We start from the raw sequence: 24700 nt of genomic DNA, 5'->3' as shown, positions 1-24700 counted from the left end.
CCAGGTCAATGCATCGGTTGTGTAATATAACGTTGTACGATGTACATCGATTTTGCGAACAAAATTACATCCATTGATGTAATATTGTACCTGCTTTTTGCTATTACATCATTATTTCATACATCAGCTTGAATTACATTGATCGATATTACATTTTTTTTTGCTGTGTATTTAACCAAAGATTTCCAACAAAACTGCTATGAAAATTTCAGCAAAGCTTCTTATTTCTTAATTTCTGTTGGAAGAATCTAACCAGCTGGTCCTCTAGGGCACTTGTATCAGCATATCAAAATTGTAGAACATACTCCACTTGAAATAAACATTTAGACAGCTTAAATTGCATCCAGCAATATACCCGACGTTCCACCACACGAGTCAGGTCAAATTTCAAAGAAAACTTCTACAACACCACCGATGCTCATCGTCTAAAGCAGCGTTTCTCAAACTATGAGTCGCGGGCCACCCTCAGGTGGGTTACATTAATTCAGACAACTCTCAATAACAATAAATTGTTGGAGTTTTATAGCCAGCTTGGAAAATCTAGGCATTTGTGACTTATTTGAATAATTTTTGGCGTTTCATATTTGAGAATTTTCATTTTAAGTCATTTTCAGAAAATGTATTTTTAACTTCTGTAGAATGATTTATTAAGCAGAAAATAATGTAACCACATAATTTGATATGTGTCCCACCATTGTGAATTTCTTTTGACCCAGAAGATATTTCCAAATTTTGCGTTGTGTAGCCATTTTTTGAGTTTTTAAAATAATTGATGGGCCGCAATCGAAACAATGTTAGGGAACCGCTGGTCTAATGAAACCAGATAAACGAGTCTGGTATGTGAGGACATACCAACTCCTGTTCACATGAGAAAGCAGTCGTATCTATAGGTACCGTAAGACGAGGTGACATTGGACCAAAATTGGTGCAAATATATTGAATGCACAGAAAATTATGATTAGAATATGTTTCTTGAGGTCCTGATATATATTCCTAAATAACTGATCACATTAGTGAATAAAATTTCTTATAAGTCAATCTTCTTCGTGCCACATTGGGCATGCACTTGACCTCGGAATCCTCTGTGTTAGAATAGAAAACTATTGTGAAAAACAGTGAAACATTTTTGAAGTCGACGCGAGAATGCACAAACTGCCCAGTTCCGTCAAAAAAAAATTACTACGATTGTCTGTTTCACAACTCCAGACGTTGGCACGCACACACCAATAGAACCACCATCCGACTGAATCATCAGGAAGAGCTGATCACTCAACATGGTCTTGTTTAGGACAAGTATAAACACCCACTCTGCCACTACACATGTAGACCTCAGTCCCCAAAAAAAACTTCTAAAAACCCGATTTATTTTACTCCTTTCCATCATCACGAATGAACCAAAACAATGTAAACTACAAATAATCCAACATTTTTGATTACTTTCTCCTCAAAATTTCGATAAAAGAATACTGAAAAAGTCAGTAACAAAATGTAAACAAAAAAGAAATGCATTGTTTTTACTGACTAAAACCGTAATTTGTTGACAGTTCAGGGATTCTGTGATTTACTGAGAGTTCAGTTAAAGCAAAAACTGCTGGCTAGATTACTAAAAACTCAGCTGTTTAAAAACTTAGTAAAATTTTACCGATTTCGGTAATCTAAACTCTGTGTGTAGGGATCGAAAATCTTTGATTTTTTGGCTCAATGTCACCCCCATCAATGGTAACTATGCTGCATAGCTAGCTACCGATAACGTATACGATGTAATAAATGTCTTCAGCTTCACCATGCCACTAGAGGTACGAAATTTTTGGGAGCGCAAATTGGATTTCACGTCTACTTTTTGCTATCGTTCGTTATCGTTTCGGATAGTTAGTTGCATCAATAGAAGCTACAAAGCAACAGATAAATGTTGTTTGTTGTCATTAAAAGCCTGATTAGAAATCTAGACCTGCTGCCATCCGAAAGATATACGACAACAACTGTTCGATGCTCCTAGGTGCTTATCGTCTTAGGTGATTTAACAAGGATTTAAGAAGCTTTAAGAAGGATAAACATCGAATTAGTTTATGCTCTAAAAAAAATCCTGCATGGTTGGGCTTATAATAGCATATCTGACTCATATGCTAAATGTTGATAATATTGAGAAAGGCATCCAAAGATATAAAAATGCAAATTGTCCCTTGTAGATGTTTGAAAATTCTACAAATTCATGATTGATTTTTCTTGTTCAAAAGAAGCTCTTTTTAAATCAGAGAAAAATATGAGACCCTAAGAAGCAAAACTACTAGGACAGATAATTTTCATTATGTGACAAAAAGATTTGCCGTATTTTCCATCAAGCCAAATATTGATTATTTTCAATGGGACGTATCAGCTTTTGTAAATACTGCATTTGGTCGTCGATTTGGCGTACTTGGTAGCTCACCCACGCATACTAACACTGATAGAGGAAAATGTACCCTATTTGATGGAAGTGTTAGCATACGTGCGCGAGCTACCAGTTACGCCAAATCGACGATCAAACGCATTTTTTTTTGTTATAGTCACTTTAACACTCTTGGGTCATTCGTGACTTGTCCGGGGGTGAGATTTGGTATGGATGTTAACCACTACGCCGGGGTCGCCCCCGATCAAACGCATTGTCTACAAAAGCTGATACGTCCCTTCGAAAAAGTAATCGAGAAATCAATCATTCCTTTACTAAATCACACATAATGTTATACAGTCAAAATTGAAGTCAAAATTGAGGCTAACGTATAGGAGATTAAAAGTTGGTGCTAGTAGATGATGAGAGAAATTTTGACATGATGATGGTTTCAAAATTCCCTTACATTGAGGTCATACAATGTATTTTTAGAATGCATGTATTATTTTATTTAAACATTTTAATTAAATTTGGTTTTCACTCTAGGGTTAAAACCTTTAAGGGCTCCTGGATTTATTATATATTATATATAAAATAAAAAAAAATCAATTTTCGCATACACACTTAATTCAGATCACCGAAGTCAGTAGAGTTTTACCGGGTTTTTGAACAGCAGACCAAGTCGGTAAAATTTTCAAATGACCGTTAAACGTGATAAATCAATAAAATTTACAAATTTTATTTTTTATAGCTAAATGGGGTAAACTAAACAAAGTCTGTACAAGTTCGGAATACATTTACTAATTATTGGATTTTTAAAAGATTTTCAAACTTTTACCGAACAGTTCTGTATGTAGTTCAAAATTTACCGATCGGCAGAGGCCTGGATTAGTGTGTACATTGATAGATTTTATCGTTTTTAACCCTGTAATCCAAACGTAATTTAATTAAAATGCTCAAATAATAAATTACAAGCATTTGGAAATTTCTCTCTCATTCCTCCCGTGAAGAAATTTTGAAACCATCATCATGTTTTTATAGTTCTTATGTTCTTTAGATTGTGAAAAAGAAAATAGGGTGGCTTACCTAGTCGAAACCAAGCTTATCGTAGCGTAACACATTATTCACCACCACAATGAAACAAAAGCACGTGGTTTTGCGTTTTGTTTACATTCTCGTGTACCATTTCACCGCGGCATGGGTAGAAAACAAACCATCAACGCTTTACTAGAGCAACACGCCCGTTCGAAGGGGTTTAGCTCGCAAGGTACAGGCTGAGATACACACCAGTAGGTCGTTAAACTGACGGTTCTACAATTCAAAAGCCAAATGATGAGATCGGGAAATGAATTCTACTGATTTTATTCCGCTCACCGCCTGTCACCTTGCCAAAGGAAGGCACGCGGTTGAATGTCTGATGGTTTCGCGGTGTGTCTTTTCAAAATATTAACAATCCTGAGGAATAGTGGTGAACACTTATGGTGATAATAACCAACTCGGATTAATTTTCAATACCGTCCCTGCTTTGCTTAGAGTTATGTTGATTAACTCTGATATCGACATCAGAGCAGCCGGACATCCTTGATCGTAGGAAATCGCGTTTTGAAAAAACAATCGATGTTACCGATTCGATCATAAGTATAAGTATTCTGTATTCTATATCGATCCACGAAAATATCGAAAGAAAAAAAAATCGATTCGAGGAAAACCTTTTTTTTATATTTGAATTATGCTTTATAATCTACTATTGGATGAAATATTCCACTTCCTGTTTTTTTAGTGTATGTGTAAGAGCATTTATTTGCATAAAGCCAGATGACAAAAGCAATTGTACTCTATTCAAATACTGACACCGAATTATTAAGAAATATTGCGAATATTTAGATTATTCAACCTCAACTCTATATCTGAGCTCTCAACATCTTCTGCAGGCATTAAAAATCACATTTTCAATGGTTTTTTGTTTTTGCTTCAAGCGCAGCGTTTTTTTTTTTTTGCAGACATAATCAGCTGGATGTATTAGAAAGTATGGGTTGAAAGTACATAACATAAAAAAAAAAACAAATAAAAAAGCCCAAGATAGAAAGGGTGCTAGCAAAATTTAAGGACGATGAAATTAAAATCGTTTTAGTTTAAAGACATATTTTTGGGATTATTAAATACCATTTTGTTTATCATTTTTTTTTAAATCTGGTTTAGGAAGTAATCTGTCAACGATAACATAAACAGTGTTGGGCGATTTTATTTTCTCCTTTGATAATTTAGGCGTTTTCTTTTTATTTTTTTTTTTTTATTAATTTATTTGATAAGGCTCAACCGAATTAACTTTACAGAGCCGAGGATTCTTGGTCACTATACAATACATCTTAAAACTATAGTCAAAAGATACAACACAATAAACACTTTATCTTCCGCTATCCAAAAAGCCTCCTCCATCAGAACTTCCAGTGGTTTCATTGTATGGCAAATTGTTGTACGCCAACGAGGGTCAGAGCGCGTCCATTGCAGCAATGGACGCAAAACGTGGTCAGCACTCACACACTCATCACGAAACGGTTGCTTTCCAAAGTCGACGACGCATCGACCGAAAGAACTGCTGATGAAGAACAATGAGGAGGACCACACAATGGTTGCTGCCGAGAAAACAGACGATCGCGTAGCACACATCGAGAGTGGCCTGCTTTTGTCGACAGCCGAGTGAACACTGCATTTTTTTTTTAAATGCCGTTTAAAACAGAATATCGACATGCATTATGGCGTAAACGCGATTTTCTCTTTTGTTACTAAGTCGCTGGATTTAACGTTTCTCGGTGCGTTTGCTGTTGCTTTTGATAGCCAATACAACCTGTAGCAATGCAAAGAGAAAATCGATGAAGAGAATCAATCATCGCGTATACGCCCTTATGCATGCTCACTGTCAATATATGAATACAAAATCAATACCAACTTTTAAAATCGATTCTGTCAAACATCGAACAGAAAAAGATCGGATGAAAAAAATCGATTTTTCGTGGCAAAAAAAATCGATTCTGTAAAAGTCACATCGACATCGCCCATTCCTACTTGAACGGGATTTAACCCGAGTATAACACCGGTTGAAGTTTACCACCATAAGGGTGCCAACTCAGAACAGAAGTGGAAGTGTGAACGAATCAGTGTATCAAAAAGTGAGACAAAATTTTTGTTCAAAAAGCGATGATGTGTACAACAGACTATTCTTTCTAGCAGTGCAGAACCTGCGATGAAAGTTTGAAAGAGTAAGGGATTTTGTTCTGTCATACACACCAAATTTAAACCGTTGAAAATCAGTAAAATTTTGCTGATTTTAGACTTGATGAAAGATCAGCAAACTTTCCAGCTAAATAATGCTGCTTTAATTTCCAGCTCCAACTTCTGTCAAAATGACAACCTTTTTAACTGAAAATCAGTAAAGATTTCCGATTCCATTTTTACTGATTTTTTCAGCAATCCCAAATTCTGTCATTTAGCAGCATTTTGCAGAATAGACTCAGTAAATCGATATTTTTCTTACTAGGAGCATGCAGCTTCTGAAGAAGATTGTTGATACAAATACACAAATAATATAGAATCACCGACAAGATCACCTGGCTCCTTACCATGTATATTTACCAGTGTATTTACCAACATAATTGTAATTATTTTCTCCTTCTCCTCCTCCGATGTAAACGGTGCTGCGTACGTACTTGCGACTGTGACGCTAACAGTTTGACAGTCCATTACTGGGTGTCCAGCAAACCGTTTGTGTTAGCTGTATTTTTCGGTAAAAAATGTCGTTTGCTGTCTTTCAGTAAAGCATTGCTTTGCTGATCATAATCCAGCAATCCGTTTTACTGAAATCTAAATCTCAAATTTGGTGTGCTCATTCACTATATTATTCACATTGATGTGAGCTCCGCCGAAATTCGTGATTGTGCCCCCCGTGGTGTATACCGCTTGGAAAACCGACTTTCGATTCGAGTCCGAGTATTTCATACCAATCGACTCAGTTCGACAATATAAGAAATTATGTGTGTAACCGAATCGGATACAACTAGTGCCAAATTAAAGGATTCGGTCAACCGGTTCTGGAGATTGCAACCCATCGTGCGACACATCAAAACACATGAGAATTCAAAATCAAATCAAATGAAGTACCCAGGACCCCCTTGGCTACTTCCGGGAACCCCCAGGGAAGTGGCCAGTTTCTGACGCGACACATCAAATCACATTAGAATTCAAAAATAAGATCAATGGTAGTTAAATATAGTACACACGACCACATTGGCCACATCCGGTCATGTTCCGGGTACCCCCAGAGAAGTGGCCAGTTTCTGATTTGGGCCAAAACTCAACACGCGACATTATGCCAGAAAATTTTGGTGATACAATTAATTGTAAATTCGTAAGAAGGGTCAGTCCTCAGAATAGGTGGATAAATACAGGTTGTTATTATTATTTCACTGGCAAGCAGTTTTTAAAAGGACGAGCAGTTTTTAAAAGGACGAGCAGTTCAAGGCTTTTTTTTTTAAAGCCACACATCACTACCGGATACGGTCGTCGTGGGTCAATTTTGCGGTAAAAAAAAATGTCTGACCACGACATCAGGGAGTAAGACGGTTTTGACTAGGCTTTTGATGCAGGACAGTAAATCTGAGTAGCTACGCAGCAAAGGAGCATTTTTTTTTTCGAGGTATATGGAGCATTTCATCGTTTTAATATTACGTTTCTATAGCTACCGTTTCAAATGAAGAAATAATGTTGTAGATGAGTTTTCAACTAACAATGATCATAACTTCACCATTCGCTCCACACCAAGGCGATTTCAACGATAATTAGGAACACTCTAGAAAAGAGAAGAGAAGATGGAAACAACAAAAATTGCAAAATATTCGAACATTGACATATTGGAAAACAAATGTTTAAGGAAATCCAGGATTAAGAAACGTTTCAGTTCTACCGTGCGGGACCAAATTACAAAAAGTAGGCGTATACAAAATACCGCATACAAAAAGTAGGCGTATTATATGATATGCACAGGTTGTAACAAGAGGCGTACAGTCTCTGAATGATTCGTCGAAACATTTGAAGTGATTTTGACAACCTAAGGCATCAGACAAAATTGTCAGAGTTCACTCGGCTGCCGACAGAAGCAGACCACTCTCGATGCGTGTCACGCGATCGGCTGCTTACTCGGCAGCAACAATTGTGTGGTCCAGGACCACTGGTCCTCCTCATTGTTCTTCATCAGCAGTTCTTTCGCTCGATGCGTCGTCGATTTTGGAAAGCAACCGTTTCGTGATGAATGTGCACACAGGCAAAAGAATGTAAGAATTCCATAAAAAACACTTGTAAATTTTAGCCATAAGAAATGAGTGTAAATTTCATTGATTTGCCTTATGAAAAATAATGTTGACGAAAAAATAATTAATCGGAGCATACTGGAACCGGCAAATGGCTGTTGACTATAGTTTTGCGATGTTTTGTATAGTGAACAAGAATCCTCGGCTCTGTAAAGTCAATTTGATTGAGTCTTATTAAATAAATTGTTTAACAATACATAAGATATACGGGTTTTGATTCATTTTTAGGTGTACGGTAACAGCAATATTCATGAACTCGTTACATGTAGTACGACAAAAAAATCCATTGTTAAATTTAAACGGCATTACAATTTTGCAAATTTGACTTCAGTTTAAATTGCATTAAACATAGACAAAAAAAAATTAAATAAAAAATAATCAGCAAAGAGGTAATAGGTGGAGCGAGTGATGGCTGTAGGTGGAGCGACTGGTGGCTTTGCAATTGGTTTACGATTCTTACATACAAGAACTTAAGAATTAGTTTGCAGCATGTGAAAAAAGTCTTCAATTTTTTTGCAAGTTCGCAAATTTCATGTTTTTAGAATAAGATTAAAATAAAAAGAATGCCATGCTAATGACGATTAAGATAAATTTGCCTCGATCCAGAAATTATTATTAAGTCCGGTATCGACTAAAAATCTGAAAGCTACAAAATTTTAATAATATTTGGTTGATCACGATTTAGATTTTTTACAAGATCCAAAAGAAATTTCCATTCAAAAATCAAAAAAATTGTTGTTGTACGTCCGTAAGTGTTGACAATTTTTTATGCCTGAGATTCTTATTTTTATTTTTTCAAAGTTCCAGAACAAACCTTCTAGGATGATAGTAGAACTAAAAGGTTATATATTTAAAAAATATATATATATACTGATGTCTGATAAAGTAGTCAGCACAATTTTGACATGATGATCAATGTGGGCTTCAGAAAATATATTAATGTTGGTAGAGAAAAGAATGTTAAGAATGTTTCTCAGCAACATTTTGAAATTTAAATTTAAATTGAAACCAGATGTGTTTGATTCAAAATAAAATTAATTGACAAGCCGCACCATGTCCCAATTAAATTCTTCAACCCAAAGGATACATTTGATGACAAGGTACAAGCAAGTCAAAGCCATAACCCCATTATCACCATAACTTGTGCAAGACTTTCTGCACCACGATCACCACATAATTCAATTGCATTAAGCAGCAGCTTTGCAAAGAAAAACCATCAACTATCGCCTAGCGATAATGGCGAAGCAACAACGAGAAACCACAATAAATATACTATTGCTGGAAGCTTCGTTCAAATCCCATCTCATAGAGATTTTCCCTGCCACGGTTCTCAGATGCATCACAAGAAGCAAAAGTTAAAAACAGCACGTTCCAATCCAGCACAACTAATACCACAAGATGGGAATGCATCTCCGCACCGGAACATGGGATCTCAATTTCCACTTTTTATTATTCGATGCGTCATCCTTGATGATGACTTTCCATTCTTTGGATGCTTTGTGTAGGAAGAATAAAGCTCCTCAATATTTTTTTTTTTTTTTTCATTTTGCCTCATACCACAAATCCTTGATGCATTGAAGATGACATTCAGTTCCACTCAGGTGCAATTGTGAAGCCGACAGAGTAAAGAAAATATGTTTTTATGCTTTTAAACTTATAAGCACCTTTTTTTTCAACAAAGCAATCGCAGTGCATGTATTTATGAATGTGAGCATAACACTGCCTACAGAGAAAACAGTTTAATTATTATCTTGAATATAGTCGCTCAGTTTTGTATATTGTTATACAAATGTTGGAAGAGCATCGCTCAAACAAATACTACACGATTCAGGTTTGCTAGAATTGTGATTTGGTTGGAGAAATTTCTTAAGAAATAATAACTAGCCTAATTCAGCAGCTTTAAGGGGAAATGGGCCGTAATTATTTTTTGGCAATTCAAAAGCTGTTTTCCGAAATTCTGTCAATGAAAATGTGTTCACTATAATTTGGTAGCTAAGTAGAATGCAATGAACACATTTTCATAAACATAATTTTGGTTTTGAACAAAAAAAACTGGTTTTTGAATTTTTCTTTTCACCTTTAAATAGTAATATTAAGTATACTCCGAAAATCTACGTTACATTTACATATTTTTTGATATTTTAATCATATTTTAATATTTACGTTGGTTTGAATATCTTAAAGAAATCATCACTAATAATACCAAATTTAGTGGTTTTAAACCAAATTAAAAATGTCAAGTCCTATTAACATCATGAATACAAATTGAATATTAAAAGTAAACTTTATATTTTTTGAAAGAAGATTGTAACCGTTTTGTAACCGATATAAAACCATTGGGATAAAATGACCACCGTATATTATATCTTTTTTGCATGATTATTTACGTATTGCTGAAGACACTAACTTGATAATTGGTCATTTTCGTTGAGGTAGGAAGTATTTTGCATGGAAACCCCTTAAAAACGTTTTTTCACTGTAACTTTTTCATTTGATTTTTTTATGGCACACTATGTTTGAGAAATTTATTTCAATTACTAGACCACACAACTTTTTAGAATACTACAAGATGCTATCTAGTAAGCTTCAACATATACAAACGTTTGTTTCATAAAAACGTACAATTTTCCACAGCTCATAACTCAAATTGGGGCTACATTTTCGAAATGATGACATGATTTTACATGTTTCATGCAAAAATATTGGAGCAGAGGTAGTGATTTTCAGTGAAAAAACACACATAAATTATTTTATTTTTCCAAAGTAGCTTTGCATTTTAATGGCATACTTTTAAGTAGCTAGAACTCCAGGACTATGATTTTTTTTTTATTAAACAATAATAATAATAATAAAAACTATAACATAACTTTGACTAACCTTTAGCTTAAGTTTAACATAACTTGATCTAAAAATATTTAATCTAACTTTTACTCAAAGCTAATATAATTTAAACTAAACTTTGACTTGACTGTGGCTTAATTTTAACTTAACTTGAGTTTATCTTTAACTAAACTTTTATTTCATTTGACATAACTTAAACTAATAAACTTTACTTAACATTAACATAACTTTAACTAATTAACTTAACTTAACATTTTCTTAACTTTTTCTAAGCTTTAACATGACTTTAACTTAACTTTAAAATATCATTAACTTAACTTTAACTTAACTTTAACAAAATGCTGACTCAATATTGACTTAACTTGAATTTATCTTTAACGTTACTATAACAAATTAACTTAGCTTTACGTTTAATTAAACATATCTTAACGGTACGATGTTTTGTTTGAGCTTTCACAAAGCACCGGATTAAGCCAGCGCGCTTCGCGGACGACGCGGTAGCAACTGTTTATAAACAACTAACCCTGAAATGTGTGATTTGTCAAAGTTGGCAGTTGGCACTCGTGGATAATAGAAGAACTATGAAAGTGATGATAATTTCAAAATTTTCCTCGGGGAAGAATACGAGTGCAATCTTAAAATGCTTTTATTTTGCAAATGGAGCTTTTTGTTTAAATCTGATTGCTGCTACAGTGGTAAAAAAGCTGAAGTCTATGTATACACCTAAAAATCTGAAAAGAAATTATTTTTTTCTGTATTATATGTCTATTGATTAGTCCTTAAGTTTTCTACTAACGTAGCACTAACCAGATTTAAATAAAATGCTCAATTTGTAAAATAAAAGCATTTTAAGATTACACTCGTATACCTCACCGTGTAAAATTTTGAATCCATCGTCACTCTCATAGTTCTTCTATTCTCCACGAGTGCCAACTGCTTTGATTTGCCGATTAGTGAAATTTGTAGCCGTATTAAACTGCAGCATACCCATGGGGCTTCTCTTTTTGCTTGATAGGCTGAGTTAAGGTTCTAGGCCTTCCCGTAAAAAATCCAATAAAAATTCAAAGATTTTCTTTTCAATTGTAATCATGGTATTTACTGTCAAAACATTGGACATTTTTGTCGATTACCATAAAATCACAACGAAATTCCTGGTTCACAACAATGAAAATCATAGTATATGAGAAATTTACACACGAAAGCCTTATACATTCCATAAGACAAACCATATAGGTCCTATAAGAATGCATAAACGGTATGTGTGACCATTTATACATTTCATTTGAAACATGATCTTCATTTACTTTTTACAAGGCATCTGCTTATTAGCTGATTTATACATTTTATGAATAATCAGCAACAGAAATTTACCAAAAGTTATAAAGGGACTTCTATCCGTGCAGAAAAAAATGGGGGTTGTTAAGCATCTTAACAATAAAAAAAAACTGATTTTGCTCGAACAAATTTGATCTCATTATTTGAGCATTGTATCGTTAAAAATCTATATAAATATTTTCTCCTCCCGTACAACAATTTAACAATAAATTTTTTGTACTCGAAATTCAATACTAAAAATCATTGTGATTTCGTTGTGTTATTATATATATTTTTTTTTGTTGGTAATTTACATCCCGTAACTCTTCATCTCAATAGATCAAATTAATGGTCGCAGTTAAGATTATACCCAACAACGAATTAAAATATTGTCAATGTAGGGTGAGGGACGTCTAGATCGCACAGAAACGCTCTTACTTGTCAAATGGATAAAAACACAAACTGTTGACAAGGCATGAAGGTTATATAAACGTTAGATCAGAGCCGTACTCAGGACATTTTTCCAGGTGGTGACCTCTCATTGTTGCATTCCCTTAGGGGAAGACGGGGTAAGAACGCCCGGCGGGGTAAGAGGGACCACAGTGAAATCCTCACGATTCTTACCAATACTAAATGCAGAAAATATTGACAAAATGTTTTTATCATTCCGAAACACCTTGTACTAATGAAGCTTCAAAACATTAAATAAAAATAAAATTCTCGTTCGGTGGGACATTCTTGATCTAATTTTGAAAGCAACAAATATAAGACTTTTTGATGAACAAACGATGTTTTCTGACGTTTGTTGGTACCAGTTTCCTTCAGTAGGCTGTACTGCTTCTGTGACTGTAGATAAAGGTATGTAAAAATGCATGAAACATGTGAAAAATCCAAGTTGGTTGGAAATGCTATCTAACATGAAGCTTTAGTGTGATAATTTATTAGCTAGAGAATGATCTTAGAAGAGGGTAGCTGGATAGTTCCGTTAGAGTACGGCAGTATGAAAATGGAACAGAAGTTGAAAATGAGCGAAGGGCCATTAATGCGACAGTACAAAGTCAAACGCACACCTTTTTCCTAACCCGTACGATGTACGTGGAGATTTTAATAAACTTGGCAAACTTATGAAGTAACATAAAAACACTTTGAATGTAGAAAATTTAAACCAGGGGTGACGGACCACTCTTGACGGGGTAAAAGCATCACCCTTCTTTATTACGAAATGATTTTGATTGAAACTGAAATGATGTTTTTCCAGATCAAGTATTAAGTGACATTGATTTAGAAAGTTTTTCTTCCGACAGTTTCATCTTAGTATTCTTCTTTGCCTAAGCCTTATACATTCCATAAGATATACCACATAGGTCATATAAGAATGCATAAAAGGTATGTGTGACCGCTTATACATTTCATTTGACACATGATCTTCATTAGCTTTTTGCAAGCCATCTGCTTATTACTTGACTTATACATTTTATGAATAATCAGCACAATAGAAATTTGCAAAAAGGCATAAGGAGATTTCTATCCATGTAGGACTATAGTTTTCTTTATAAATATTCATCTAAAAATATTTGAATACTGATACCATCGTAACGTTGAACTTTGGCAAAGAACAATAAAGATTGCCATCGATGCACATTTATAATCTCCTTGTTATCGATTTGCATCGCTGGGTAAAGAGAGTTCGATACACATTATATGACAGATGGCAATGTTTATATTAGTTATCGACAAATTTGGTTCTTCATCGAGAGAAGCATGATCTGCCGGAAAATTAATGGGAAGACTGATCGATGGCCACAATGATACTAATGTTTGCCATTATAGTTCTTTAAGTTTACGTCGATACGCTCTCGGCCATTTCTCGGCATTTTGAGTTCTCGGCTTTTTGAACCGAATGAGGAAACTTGATACTTTCAAAACACCATATACTAGAGTGTGATTGCCAGTCGTTAAGAAGCTCATCAACAGCAGCTGTAGATCCGAGGATTAGCTACCAACAAAGAAATCAGTACACCCTAGATGGCACGGGATCGAAACCTAGCAGTTATGCAGATAAAAAAATCCACGAATCGATATTTTTACATAGGTATTGATTAGTAGCAACATTTTGATAAAGATGTTTATAAATGATTCACGATCAGGCTTTTAGTATCTCTACATTTATTCATTAAATGGTGACGATCGCTATCGGTTTTTCATATGAATGTCTTTGAAGATCGATATATCGAAAATTAATGAAATTTTGGTTGGTCGGGATGCTCCCGGATGATCGTGCAGTCGGTTTTGCCGTCCGGGGCAGATAGATTGCGCCTACACTAAGCTTGGTTTGTGGAGGTTCTACGACAATCCACAGCAGTTCCAATTGACTGGAAATGGGTTACGTACTTACGTAGCTGGCTAGTATCGTTGATAATGCAATAAGGACTCTACCACCGCGCGATTTTTGACTGTTTAGGGGAGACCGGTCAGTTCTGAAGACGGAATAGAGTGACCCGAAAAGTTGTGATGAGTAATTTCGGTCGTCCAGCCACTTTTTCGTCAGCACGATCAAATCATATTCGGCCTCCGCAACAGCCAGGAAAAACGAGTAGATTTTAGTCTTCAGTCGACGCATGTTTTGATAGTTGATCCGGAGACCATTCGAGAAGCAATAACGGGAGCTGGAAATCAAAAGGACATCAGGTACCAAAAGCTCGGAATCGCAATTATACTCGCCTGAGATTGCAGGCCGAAAGCTCCCGATACCATCACCGACCACAGAAAAGATAAAAAGGCTATCTCAACAAATTGTCACTATAACATATTTTTTCTCTAACATGGAATTAAACTTGTTCAGCCTCTAAGTCTCCATTGTTACATTTGGTGAATTAATTTAGACTATCGAGAACATCAGAGGAATTTTAACTTCAACAACAGAACAGTTTAATATATTTTTGAAGTGTATTTTAAATGAAAATTCAAAAATCAATTTCTAATATTCCTGTATTAATGAAACTATCGATCAAACGATTATCGACAGAAGTTCAATAAGAAAGTCAACATTTATTTTCGATCTCGCAGATAAGTTAAACAAATCTCTATTCGCCACCTGCTGAGAACGATGCTGGGTAGATGCAGTCAGAGTTGCGACCCATCACAATCACGATCGTCAAACAGCTGATGGTAGTAACGCTTTGTACATTCCTATCAATGTGCTCGTCGAAGATCTCTCAATGACCATCCATCAACTGGTGAATGTCGTCTTCGGTTGTGATCCATCACCGATCTGGTAATTCCCGACAATCACGACACTCATCTGTGCTCGTTTTGAAGCAGTTGCTGCTTTGCTTGCTTATGTGAGTGTGTTGGTGCGTAAGCCCAACGGCTTCCATTTAATTTGCCTGCCTTGTTTGTAACTCACACAGTCGCGCCTGCCGAGACGAACTTGGAATGCGTAGTCATTGTTTTCATTTTCTTCTGTCGTTTCACTTTTTCTCTTGATCGTGCTCCAGAAGTCTTCACTCTTTTCGTTGTGCTTTACATCATCAGCAGTTTTGCTTGTGAGCAGCGACCATTACTGGTGATTGTTATTTGCTCTACCTCTCACTGCGTGACAAAACGTTCTGTCAGCGATAGTTGGTTGATGCGAAGACGAGTGTCACCTGAGTGTCATGATATTTTGCATCACTGGATGCAGTCATGGCTAGGCGATCATATGATGGTGCGATCCTATCATGACATATGGTAGTTTCAAGGTAACACAATAGGAACATATAGCTATGACTGGTACATTTATCATAGTAATCACATATAAGAGTCTAACCAGCCTGAGGCTGAAAGTCTCTAGAACGAAGACAAAAAAACTTATTATTATTACAAGTACATACCACAATACAATTTACAATACAATTTGCAATACAACTGAAGATCGGTAGATATCTCTATTTGATGTTTTGGTTTTCTTTTGGAATATCGTCTCGCATTTTTGCAACTGTTATTTTTACCGTTCTCAAGCACACACTTACATCTATTTAACCTTTAATGCTTAGATATAATGACGCCTAGATACTGCAAGTAAAATCATCTTCTTCTCCTTTCGTAACAAATTATAAACTAAACAATTAAATCAATTCCTTTTGAAGCAATAGTCAACCAAGGAAGCCATTAATTCTTGAAAAACAACAACTCGATTGAACGTTATAATTAAATGTACATCAATCCGGAAAGCATACAGTAATTACAAACTATATGTTCCGTATCGCATGTTATTATAAAGAAAATGATCGATGAATAAATAAACAAACAGAATAACAAGTCAATTCAACAACCAAAGATGAAGCATAAGCATGTAATAACGAAAAAAAAATAGCGAAGCAGTTTGTACAATTCCTTACCCCACTGTGACAATCATATGACCAAGTGTCAAAAATAGGAAATGACAGTTATCACCCTCAACAAACAATAATCAGCTTGTGTTTCATGCTTTTGTTTCAGGCAATTGGACCAAGATAAAATGTATAATGGCAAAAAGCATAATCACTCATGCATCATCAAGAATTGTTTTCAGTTCAGAGTGGTGACTGCTATTGAGAAGCTTTAAATAAGAAAATAAAACTGGAAACTATGTATGAATTACCACCAAACTAGCAATTCATTGTTGGCATTGGTGTGAGCGGAAAATGACAAACTAAAATCGAAACAATACTAGTCAATAACTGCGAATGTACATATCAATTGATGTTTACGTAAGATGCAGTACTTTTCGGATATGGATAGACAAATCAAATAATCAAACAATCAAACATTTCATTCAAGCAAAGAGCAGAAGAACAACCAATTAACAGCGTAGTTTATTCTAATTTTCATAATAAGTGACGATAGTGACGAAAATCAAAGTTAAGAAGAATAAAACAAACGTGACACTAAATTTTTGAAGCTGACTTAGAATTAGAGAAGTTATAATCGAAACACACAAATAAATCAAAGAGTTTCAATCACTGAAGAACAAAACAACACCTAAGTCGAGCACTCTTACAAAAATTTGAAATTCAAAATTTCCAAATGCAAGTGTGAGAGCTTAGCACGACTTTTGGCCACCGGCGAAAGTGTGGCCAGTAATGCACCCATTTGACAATCACCACTTTGGGCTCTCGAAGCATTGCGTCAAATACCAAAGAAACCCCAACAATGAAGTGTATTATAAACCCATGATAAGTATATCTACGTTAGCGTTTGCTCAAGATGGAAAAGAGTATATTTAATTTAAAAAAAATCAAGCCATATAGAAATGAACAGTCCACCACGTGTCAACCTTAGAAAGAGTAAACAATACATGAAAACCGTGTCGATCCACTTAGGAATAGCGTGTAACATTGCCCAAAGATTAAAAATGATAAAAAATATCTTAGACAGTAGAGATTTTTGTAATTCCAGTTTTATAATTTTTAAGGACAACTCTCTTGTAAAAAAAAAGGATAAATAATACGTTGTTTTTTAAAAGAAAACTAAGATAAATGTTGAAAAGAGGATCATACAAAGGAAATTTAGGCGATAAGAAAATCATCAAGGCTATCAAAACTTGGCATGCACTCTATATTTCATTCGTGCGAAATGAAAATGGATAGCTATTCCTATGCAATCACACAAGAAAGAATGTTGCACATCACAATCAAAGGACACTATTAGTCGTTATATCTGTGTACAATTCAACTTAATCAAAACTCACAGATGATTATATCAAAACATAACTCACTGCTAGCGGAGAATCCACATCACAGTGACTGTATACAAACAATTGTACTGTTTGACCCCGTATCGTATGTTAACATTAGATAGGAATCGAAACCAGCTGACAATCCGAACGTTTTCGTATCTCTACGCAGAATGAAACAACACATCCGAAAATCTAAATCGTAATAACCGATATTATCTGTAGCAGCGTGTATGGGTGTGGGTGTGTTGATGTGTGTGTGTATGTGTGTGTGTTTATGTGTGCCCTTCTGCCTCCGATCCATTCATAATAAAACCTACCTGTCCATTTATGCTACATCTGACCGATTGACCGACCATGATGATAGACAACTGGTATCATATACTTATCCCATACCATTTTCCACCGTGGAGTACGAGAGAAAGTAGATAGACGAGTGTTTATTTCAGAACTGTGATAACGCCTTCGGTTCGTTGCTTTACTTCTGGTTTTGCTAATGTGCAGTAATTTTATGTGATTACATGTTACGTTGTGTATGGATATACAAATCTGTTGGAAACAACTGAGAGGCAGTACCTTACAAAGCTTGAATGGGTGGAACCTCTGCAGAGAACTACTGAGGCGGGATTGAAATTTCGATTTTGATGAAAATTTCAATGATTAGAAGCTCTCAAGCTAGAGCAGTGGAAGGGCTCCAGTTTTGGCACAACTTAAAATATGCACTAGTTTTGGCATGAACTGGCACATGTAATTTAAATTGGGTAGGCTAAAACTGCTACCATTGTGTTTGTGGGATTATGTCATAACTGGTACATATGCCATAACTGCACTCATATTCCATAACTGCATTTACCCTAGTTAATCGTTTTTTTTAACTTCAGATACGTTTCACGAAATTAAAAAGTAATTGTTTAACAGTTTGAAGCGCACAAAATATATTTTACCCAACATGGGCGTAGGGATGGCAGAGAAGGACGATTGTCACCTCTCCCGGATTCAGTAACAAAATTAGATTATCTAAATTTAAAACTTTTTTGAACGTTTAAAAAATTATTAAAACTTTTCGAGGCTGCTGGGTCTAACGCTCTAGGATCGATTGGGACAATTGACCTAATTGTGGAAACTATTTTATTATATCGATATCACGGTCTAAAATATTTTTTTAAGATCGAGAGCAATCGAGAATCTTTAAGATTTTCGGCCTTAATCTTTTTTTTCCGAAAAAAGTGATCAAAAAAGTCCTCAGACTTTGCCTTTGTTCAGAAATTCAACGGTTTTTATAGGAAAATTTGAAAAAAAAAATGATGGAAAAGTTTGAGACCTCAGATATAGGCACGTTATTACCAAGCTAGAGGTGATGGGTTCGATTTCCGGTTCGGTCGAGGAAATCTTTCGGGATGGTAATAATCTCGTCTCCCCTGGGCATAGAGTATCATTGTACTTGCCTAAAGCATGCATTGGTTGACAAAGAAAGCTCTCAATTAATAATTGCGATGGAAGAGAATCTAGAACCCTAAGTAGAAAAGCCTAAAAGAAGAAGATTTGAAAATAAAATCCATCCATCCAGGGCAGTCTGAGTTGGGGCAAATTACCAAGATTTCTACAATTTAAGAAATTTTAATGAGCATTTTTAAGGAACTTTGGGAAATTTTTTAAATGAATTCCTAGGATTATTCCAATGGACTTTTGATTGAAATTTCTACGGAACACTTTGGAAAATTTCAAGGGAGTGCTGCCTTGAATTCCAATGTGGTTCTGAGAAAAAATACAGGTTAATTCTTGAGAGAACTTCAAGGTGATAAGAAAAATGCTACAAGAATTGTGAGATGAATTCCTGCTGAATTTAAAGTAGAAATTTAATCGAATTATTAAGATAATTTCAAGGGAAGTTCTAAGGGAATTTTGCAAAGAATTCCAAGAGAATCAAATTCTAATGATATTTTCAAAGGCATTTTAAAGAGAATTCCAAAGGAATTTGTTGGATAGTTTCAAAGGAATTCCGACAGCATCCGAAAATGTTTCAGAAGAGAGTTATAAGGGGATGCAGAGAATAATTCAAGGATAATGCTGGACAAATCTTCATGGAATTTTTCAGCGTATTCCATGGTGATTCTTAGGAGAAATCCTTGGAGATTTTCAAGCGAATATTGAAGAATTCCTGGATGATTCTCAATAAACTGCTAAGAACATTCTGAGGTGGATTCAAAAAACAAATACGAATAAATAATATGCGTGCTACGAATATTAGTCCCAAGTTGCACCCAGAGGTGGTTAAGGAAAATTAAAAGATAATTGACCTCATCTTCAAACCAGACTGAACACTTAACACTAGACAATGGACAACACACAACAATTAGTAGACCATTAGGGAAATTTTCTTGAATGAAAAGTTCCACCGGCTGGAGCGGGAATTTAACACTCACTTCATGGCCCTTACAATAACCGCATGACCACGAAGCCCACAATGCCGTGTAAATGTTATAGGGGACAATTTCCGAGAAATTTTGTCCCCATACATTTAAGTGGGGATATCTTCGCAATAACAATGTGCATTAACGACCACTGGTTGCAATTGCGACGAAACGTCATAAATGTTTTAAATCATTGTTTGCCAGTTGGAGATAATGTACATGCAAAACAAAATTGTCTTACTTTCAGTGTAAGGTTGGATTTATTACATCCTCTGCATTTGTGTCATACAACAAATCAGTGTCAACATTTCAAAGGGGCGTAATTGTATTTGTAAACAATGACTTTAGCCGTCGATTTCTCGTGAATTAAAACTTACTCATGAAGATGAATGACACAAGCAGGTAGATGAATGTTTCCTTTACCAGCTAGCATTGTTAATTTGGAGGGATGGACTTTTATTTGCGAGAAATCGATAGCTAAAGCCATTGTTTACAAAAGCAATTACGCCCCTTTGAAATGTTGGCACTGAAATGTAATGGAAGTTCTTGCTATGGACTGCAGCGTACAGGCAATTTTTTCCAGAATGCATATTTTTGCATAGACCAAATATATCACATTAACACTCTTTGGTTTAGCTGGCAAACGGATTTTTTTTGCGATGGAAGCGCCTCTGTGGCCAAAAAAGGCTACCAATGTACTGGTTTATCTTCACGAGGGATTAATATTAATATAATATATTTGCTAAAATGCTCCTTCTGTTTCTTGTGATCATATAAATATTTCTTAAACAATTCTTGCATTGAAACCAGTCAATGGAACAATACAAAAAAATTATACGTATTCGAAAGTTTATGTTAAAAAGGTACTATTTTATATAAAAATGTAAAACGTATAAAAGTGACATCGGACCAATTTGCGTAGATCGTGAAAATTATTCTCTTCACTTGAAATATCAAAAAATATAATGAGAGAATTCTAAAATGCATTCCTAGTGGTTGCAGAAGAGAATTACGAGAGTTATACGATAAGAATTATAAGGGAATTTTAGAGAGGATCCAAAAGTTATTGGCATTCTGAAAAGAACTACAATAATGACCTGATTTTATCTACGAAACCCATGCGCTATTTCAATGGTTTTATTGCACCAAAGTTTACCCTGAACATCGATCAAGAAGATTAATGGAAAAGATTTCGAATTATGGAACATTAAAAGAATAATGCGTGAAGGGACTGATAAAATCAGGTCATTACTGTATCAGGAAATAATACTAACTGATCATAACCGCAAGTCAGTCCCATCTGTAAAAAACTGTAAATGAGAAAACGGCGTTCAAAGATTTTACAAGTTTTCTCATTTACACTTATGTTGGAGGGATAATTTTGAAAATAAACATGCAATGTGATAGAATGCATCTATGTTTAGTAAAAAATATTGGGTAAAATACCGTGATTTTTTTATTTTTTATTATATTGCTTATACTAAGTACTGAAGTGTCTCACTACAGCTCTAGCAACAAGCAACGGAATAAAATAAGAAGCCGTTTCAATATTCTCTGCAGAGTGTTCCGACTTCATAGTATAGAGTTAGTACCCTAAATACTCCATGGTGCGTCGGGTGTGATGATCTTCAAGGAAAGGACGCAGCTACATTATTACATTTGCTGTTTAGATTTTTGTTGAACACTGAAAGCTTTTATCCATGTTAGTAACCAACAACAATCAGACATAAAATAAACACATATTTACACCACAATGAGATCATTTCGTAGCAAAGTAGCAGAGCAAATATTTTTATGAATTTTTGAAGTTTACATATGCCAAAATGATCATGATCCTCATTTGGCAGCTTAAGCAGAATATAAACTATTTTAAAATTTCTAATAGAATTCTTACACTACTGGATCAAAGGAAATTTCTACTAACGGTGTACTTTTAACAAAACAGCATCAGCAAAGAAATCTAGATGTATTGAATGAAAAGAAACATAATAAGCTAAGTGGCTAAAATGTCGATTAAAACTAAAGAAAGAGACAGCGTATTCGTATTGATTTCGTACGATTCGGATCCAAAACACATTGATGTACACGAACAATATGCAAAGAAAACCACTCCTTATCGATACAATGTAAAACAATTATTGTAAAACGATCGAATTGTACTGTGAACGTGGTTAACTATTTTGAGTAAAAGTCGAAAATAAATAATTATATAACAAATGCTGACACCAGAAAGAATTAAAAACAGTTATTCTATTATCAGTCTTTTTTTCTTGAAAGAAAGCATTTATTTGGAGACATAGAAAAGTTTCTCGAATGGAATTTGTAGAGGATTCAGATTGCGGTCGGTGAAGAAAGGACTCAGCCCACCATTGCTAAGGTTTTCTGTCGTTGATGGCTTTGCCGTAAGCAAACACGGTGGACGAAGCAGAGCTGAATCTTCGTTGTTATCGGTATGCTGCATTTGTAGCATTATTTCCTAGAATAGATGGATTGATTTAACAAATGCATCGTAAATGTTTCTTGGGTGTTCATGCTACCTCATAAACATCCTTTAGAACCTTTGCCGTAGCTGCGTTCATCTCTTGAACCGGATGGCCCAGCATCATGTTCGAAAGGTTCGTATACAGAAGTTTGAAATTTACCCCATTGGCATATGTCGGATCCGGAAATTGTTCTGTCATTGCAATCGTTCTCAATGCAAGTGGAATTTCCTGATTGCTAGTGGTTTTCATTTCCGTCGAATGCATTAGCTCACACCAGTTGGTGACCCGAACAAAATCCTCTTTGTCCCGCATCTTTTCATAGACACACTCTTCGGATTTGGTGGCGAATTCATTCACATATGTTTCCACCTCAACGTGTTTACATTTGTCCAAGTAATGTGACTTCATAATTTGTTCCGGCAGCTGAGAGCCATGTTTTTGGAAAGCGGCATCAAGGTGACGACGAAAAGTACGGTTGTTAGCGGGAATAGAACATTTTACGCCATCGGATTCTTTGGTTGTTGTATCCACTCGATTGCAGTCGGAATCATCTCCTTGCAACATCACCGAAGAACTTGGTTCCATTGCCATTGTCTGTAAATATATGAGCAATAATGATATCAAAATAAATTATGATAAAATAAATTGTTTACAAGAGGAATATTGTTAGTAAGTAGACAAACGAATCTTATTGGATTTATGAGAGAACGTCTTTGGGACTAGTAATTCCTCTTAGAGTAATTCTATATACTGCCCTGCGCATGAGCGCACTATGTATGCTGACACATGTCATGAATACAATTGTAAGGTACTGCGCTCAAATTGGCCGTTATTCATCATGGGACATAGCTAGGTTTCAAGTGGCCAATTTTTTTAAGATGTACGATTAGGTCAGAACGCTATAATGCCGAACGTGATAAGGCCGAGGTCATAACAGTTCAGAAATACTACATTTCTAAAAAAAAAAAATTGTCCAGAATAGATCAGACACGAACCAATTTCATAACTTTTGCATGCGGATTCATAGCTTAGCTAAATATTTCCCGCGAACACGGAGTCAGATGTCAGTAGTGTGCTTTGGTCAGAAATGTTATTGCTTTTGCTATGGTCATTCATGTCGGTTTGTCGGTGACTATAGAGCAGGAACCTAATAGTAGGTAAAGCGGTTTCATAGTAGTTTTCATTTATTTGTGTGCAATTTGTGTGGAATTTTTCACTCGATTTCTACCCAAAAATAAGTTAGTTGTACCCAACAGTAGGTAAATATGATTATACTCAACGTTGGGTTCCCACACTTTACTACCCCTGTTGGGTGATTTTGCTTCTCCGTTTTGACAACATTAGAAGGAGAAAAGGAGACAAACTAGTCAAAAGTAGGTAAAAGTGAACTCGCCGTTGGGTACTTTTTTCTTACCGTGGGGTGAAGCAAAGTTCACGGTAACCGCAAAATACCCAATAATGACTACAAAGTAAGCATTTTCGAAGGAGACTGGGACTACCCATTAAATGAGTAAAAATATTACCCATTTATGAGTATTTGTTACTTAAAAATGAATACTCATTACTTGTTTTTGTAGTTGTAATTACTCATAAATGGGTAAAATTTTACTCATTTAATTGGTAGTCCCTGTTTCCCTCGAAAATGCTTACTTTGTAGTCATAATTGGGTATTTTAGAAAAAAAATCATGCAAATTTAGGTGCTCTGTGAGTGACATACAGGGTGTTTGGTTCCGGGTTTTACATATTTTCAGGGTAGATAGGGCTCCTAAAGTTATGAAAAAATCCCCATGAAACATAGGGTCGGAAATGACTGCTAAGTGAGTTATTCAACATTTTATGTTTTTTTGTATTGCCAACTTTGGTTAGCTATATTTTTTTAATCTTAATGTGGTTTTCTGAATTCAACATACCAAATGAAAGATTAAAGTCCAAGCTATCAGTACTTTTTGAAAAAGAACTTGATTAAAGTTAATTATCATACATTAAAATTGAAAAGTATGTTGAAAGTACCAAAAAAACTGGTGAAATTTCATACATTTTAGTGTTTTTAAGTTGAAAATTTTCATTTCTGTTTATTTAGTTGTTCTACAAAACATTTTCCATGCAGTTCCCTAGATTTGTGCCTTTGGTAGTAACCTTGTAGGCTTTATGGTTTCTTCGTAATTATTGATTTAAAACAGCCATAAAAACTTGTGACGTTTTCTTAAAATGCGCTATAGTCACCCTATTC

The 24700-nt window shown here is 35.1% G+C and overlaps 1 protein-coding gene across 1 annotated transcript; it reads right to left on the bottom strand.

Annotated features, from left to right (window-relative positions):
• Nucleotides 1–22232: 22232 nt before the first annotated feature.
• On the bottom strand, nt 22233–23179 carry LOC135715650 (uncharacterized). The gene is made up of 3 exons (XM_065238821.1): nt 23123–23179; nt 22524–23063; nt 22233–22462 (listed from the first exon to the last, which is right to left on the bottom strand). Exons 2-3 carry the CDS (start codon nt 23058–23060, stop codon nt 22271–22273), a joined length of 729 nt encoding a protein of 242 aa, XP_065094893.1. The 5' UTR covers nt 23061–23063; nt 23123–23179; the 3' UTR covers nt 22233–22270.
• Between the last annotated feature and the right edge of the window lie 1521 nt (nt 23180–24700).

This window comes from Ochlerotatus camptorhynchus, unplaced genomic scaffold, assembly GCF_037179485.1.
Source record: "Ochlerotatus camptorhynchus isolate MF236.1 unplaced genomic scaffold, CSIRO-AGI_Acam_v1.1 ptg000979l, whole genome shotgun sequence".
Lineage (NCBI taxonomy): Eukaryota > Metazoa > Arthropoda > Insecta > Diptera > Culicidae > Ochlerotatus > Ochlerotatus camptorhynchus.
The sequence above is the reverse complement of the archived record's forward strand: the minus strand, read 5'-3'. Positions and strand labels throughout refer to the sequence as shown.

Bases quoted from the DNA above. Each gene is read 5' to 3' on its own strand.
- LOC135715650 (XM_065238821.1), bottom strand. From the start codon at position 23,060: ATGGCAATGGAACCAAGTTCTTCGGTGATGTTGCAAGGAGATGATTCC. The intron at 22,463-22,523 runs GTAGCATGAACA...CATCTATTCTAG, and splicing joins TTCTAAAGGATGTTTATGAG to GAAATAATGCTACAAATGCA.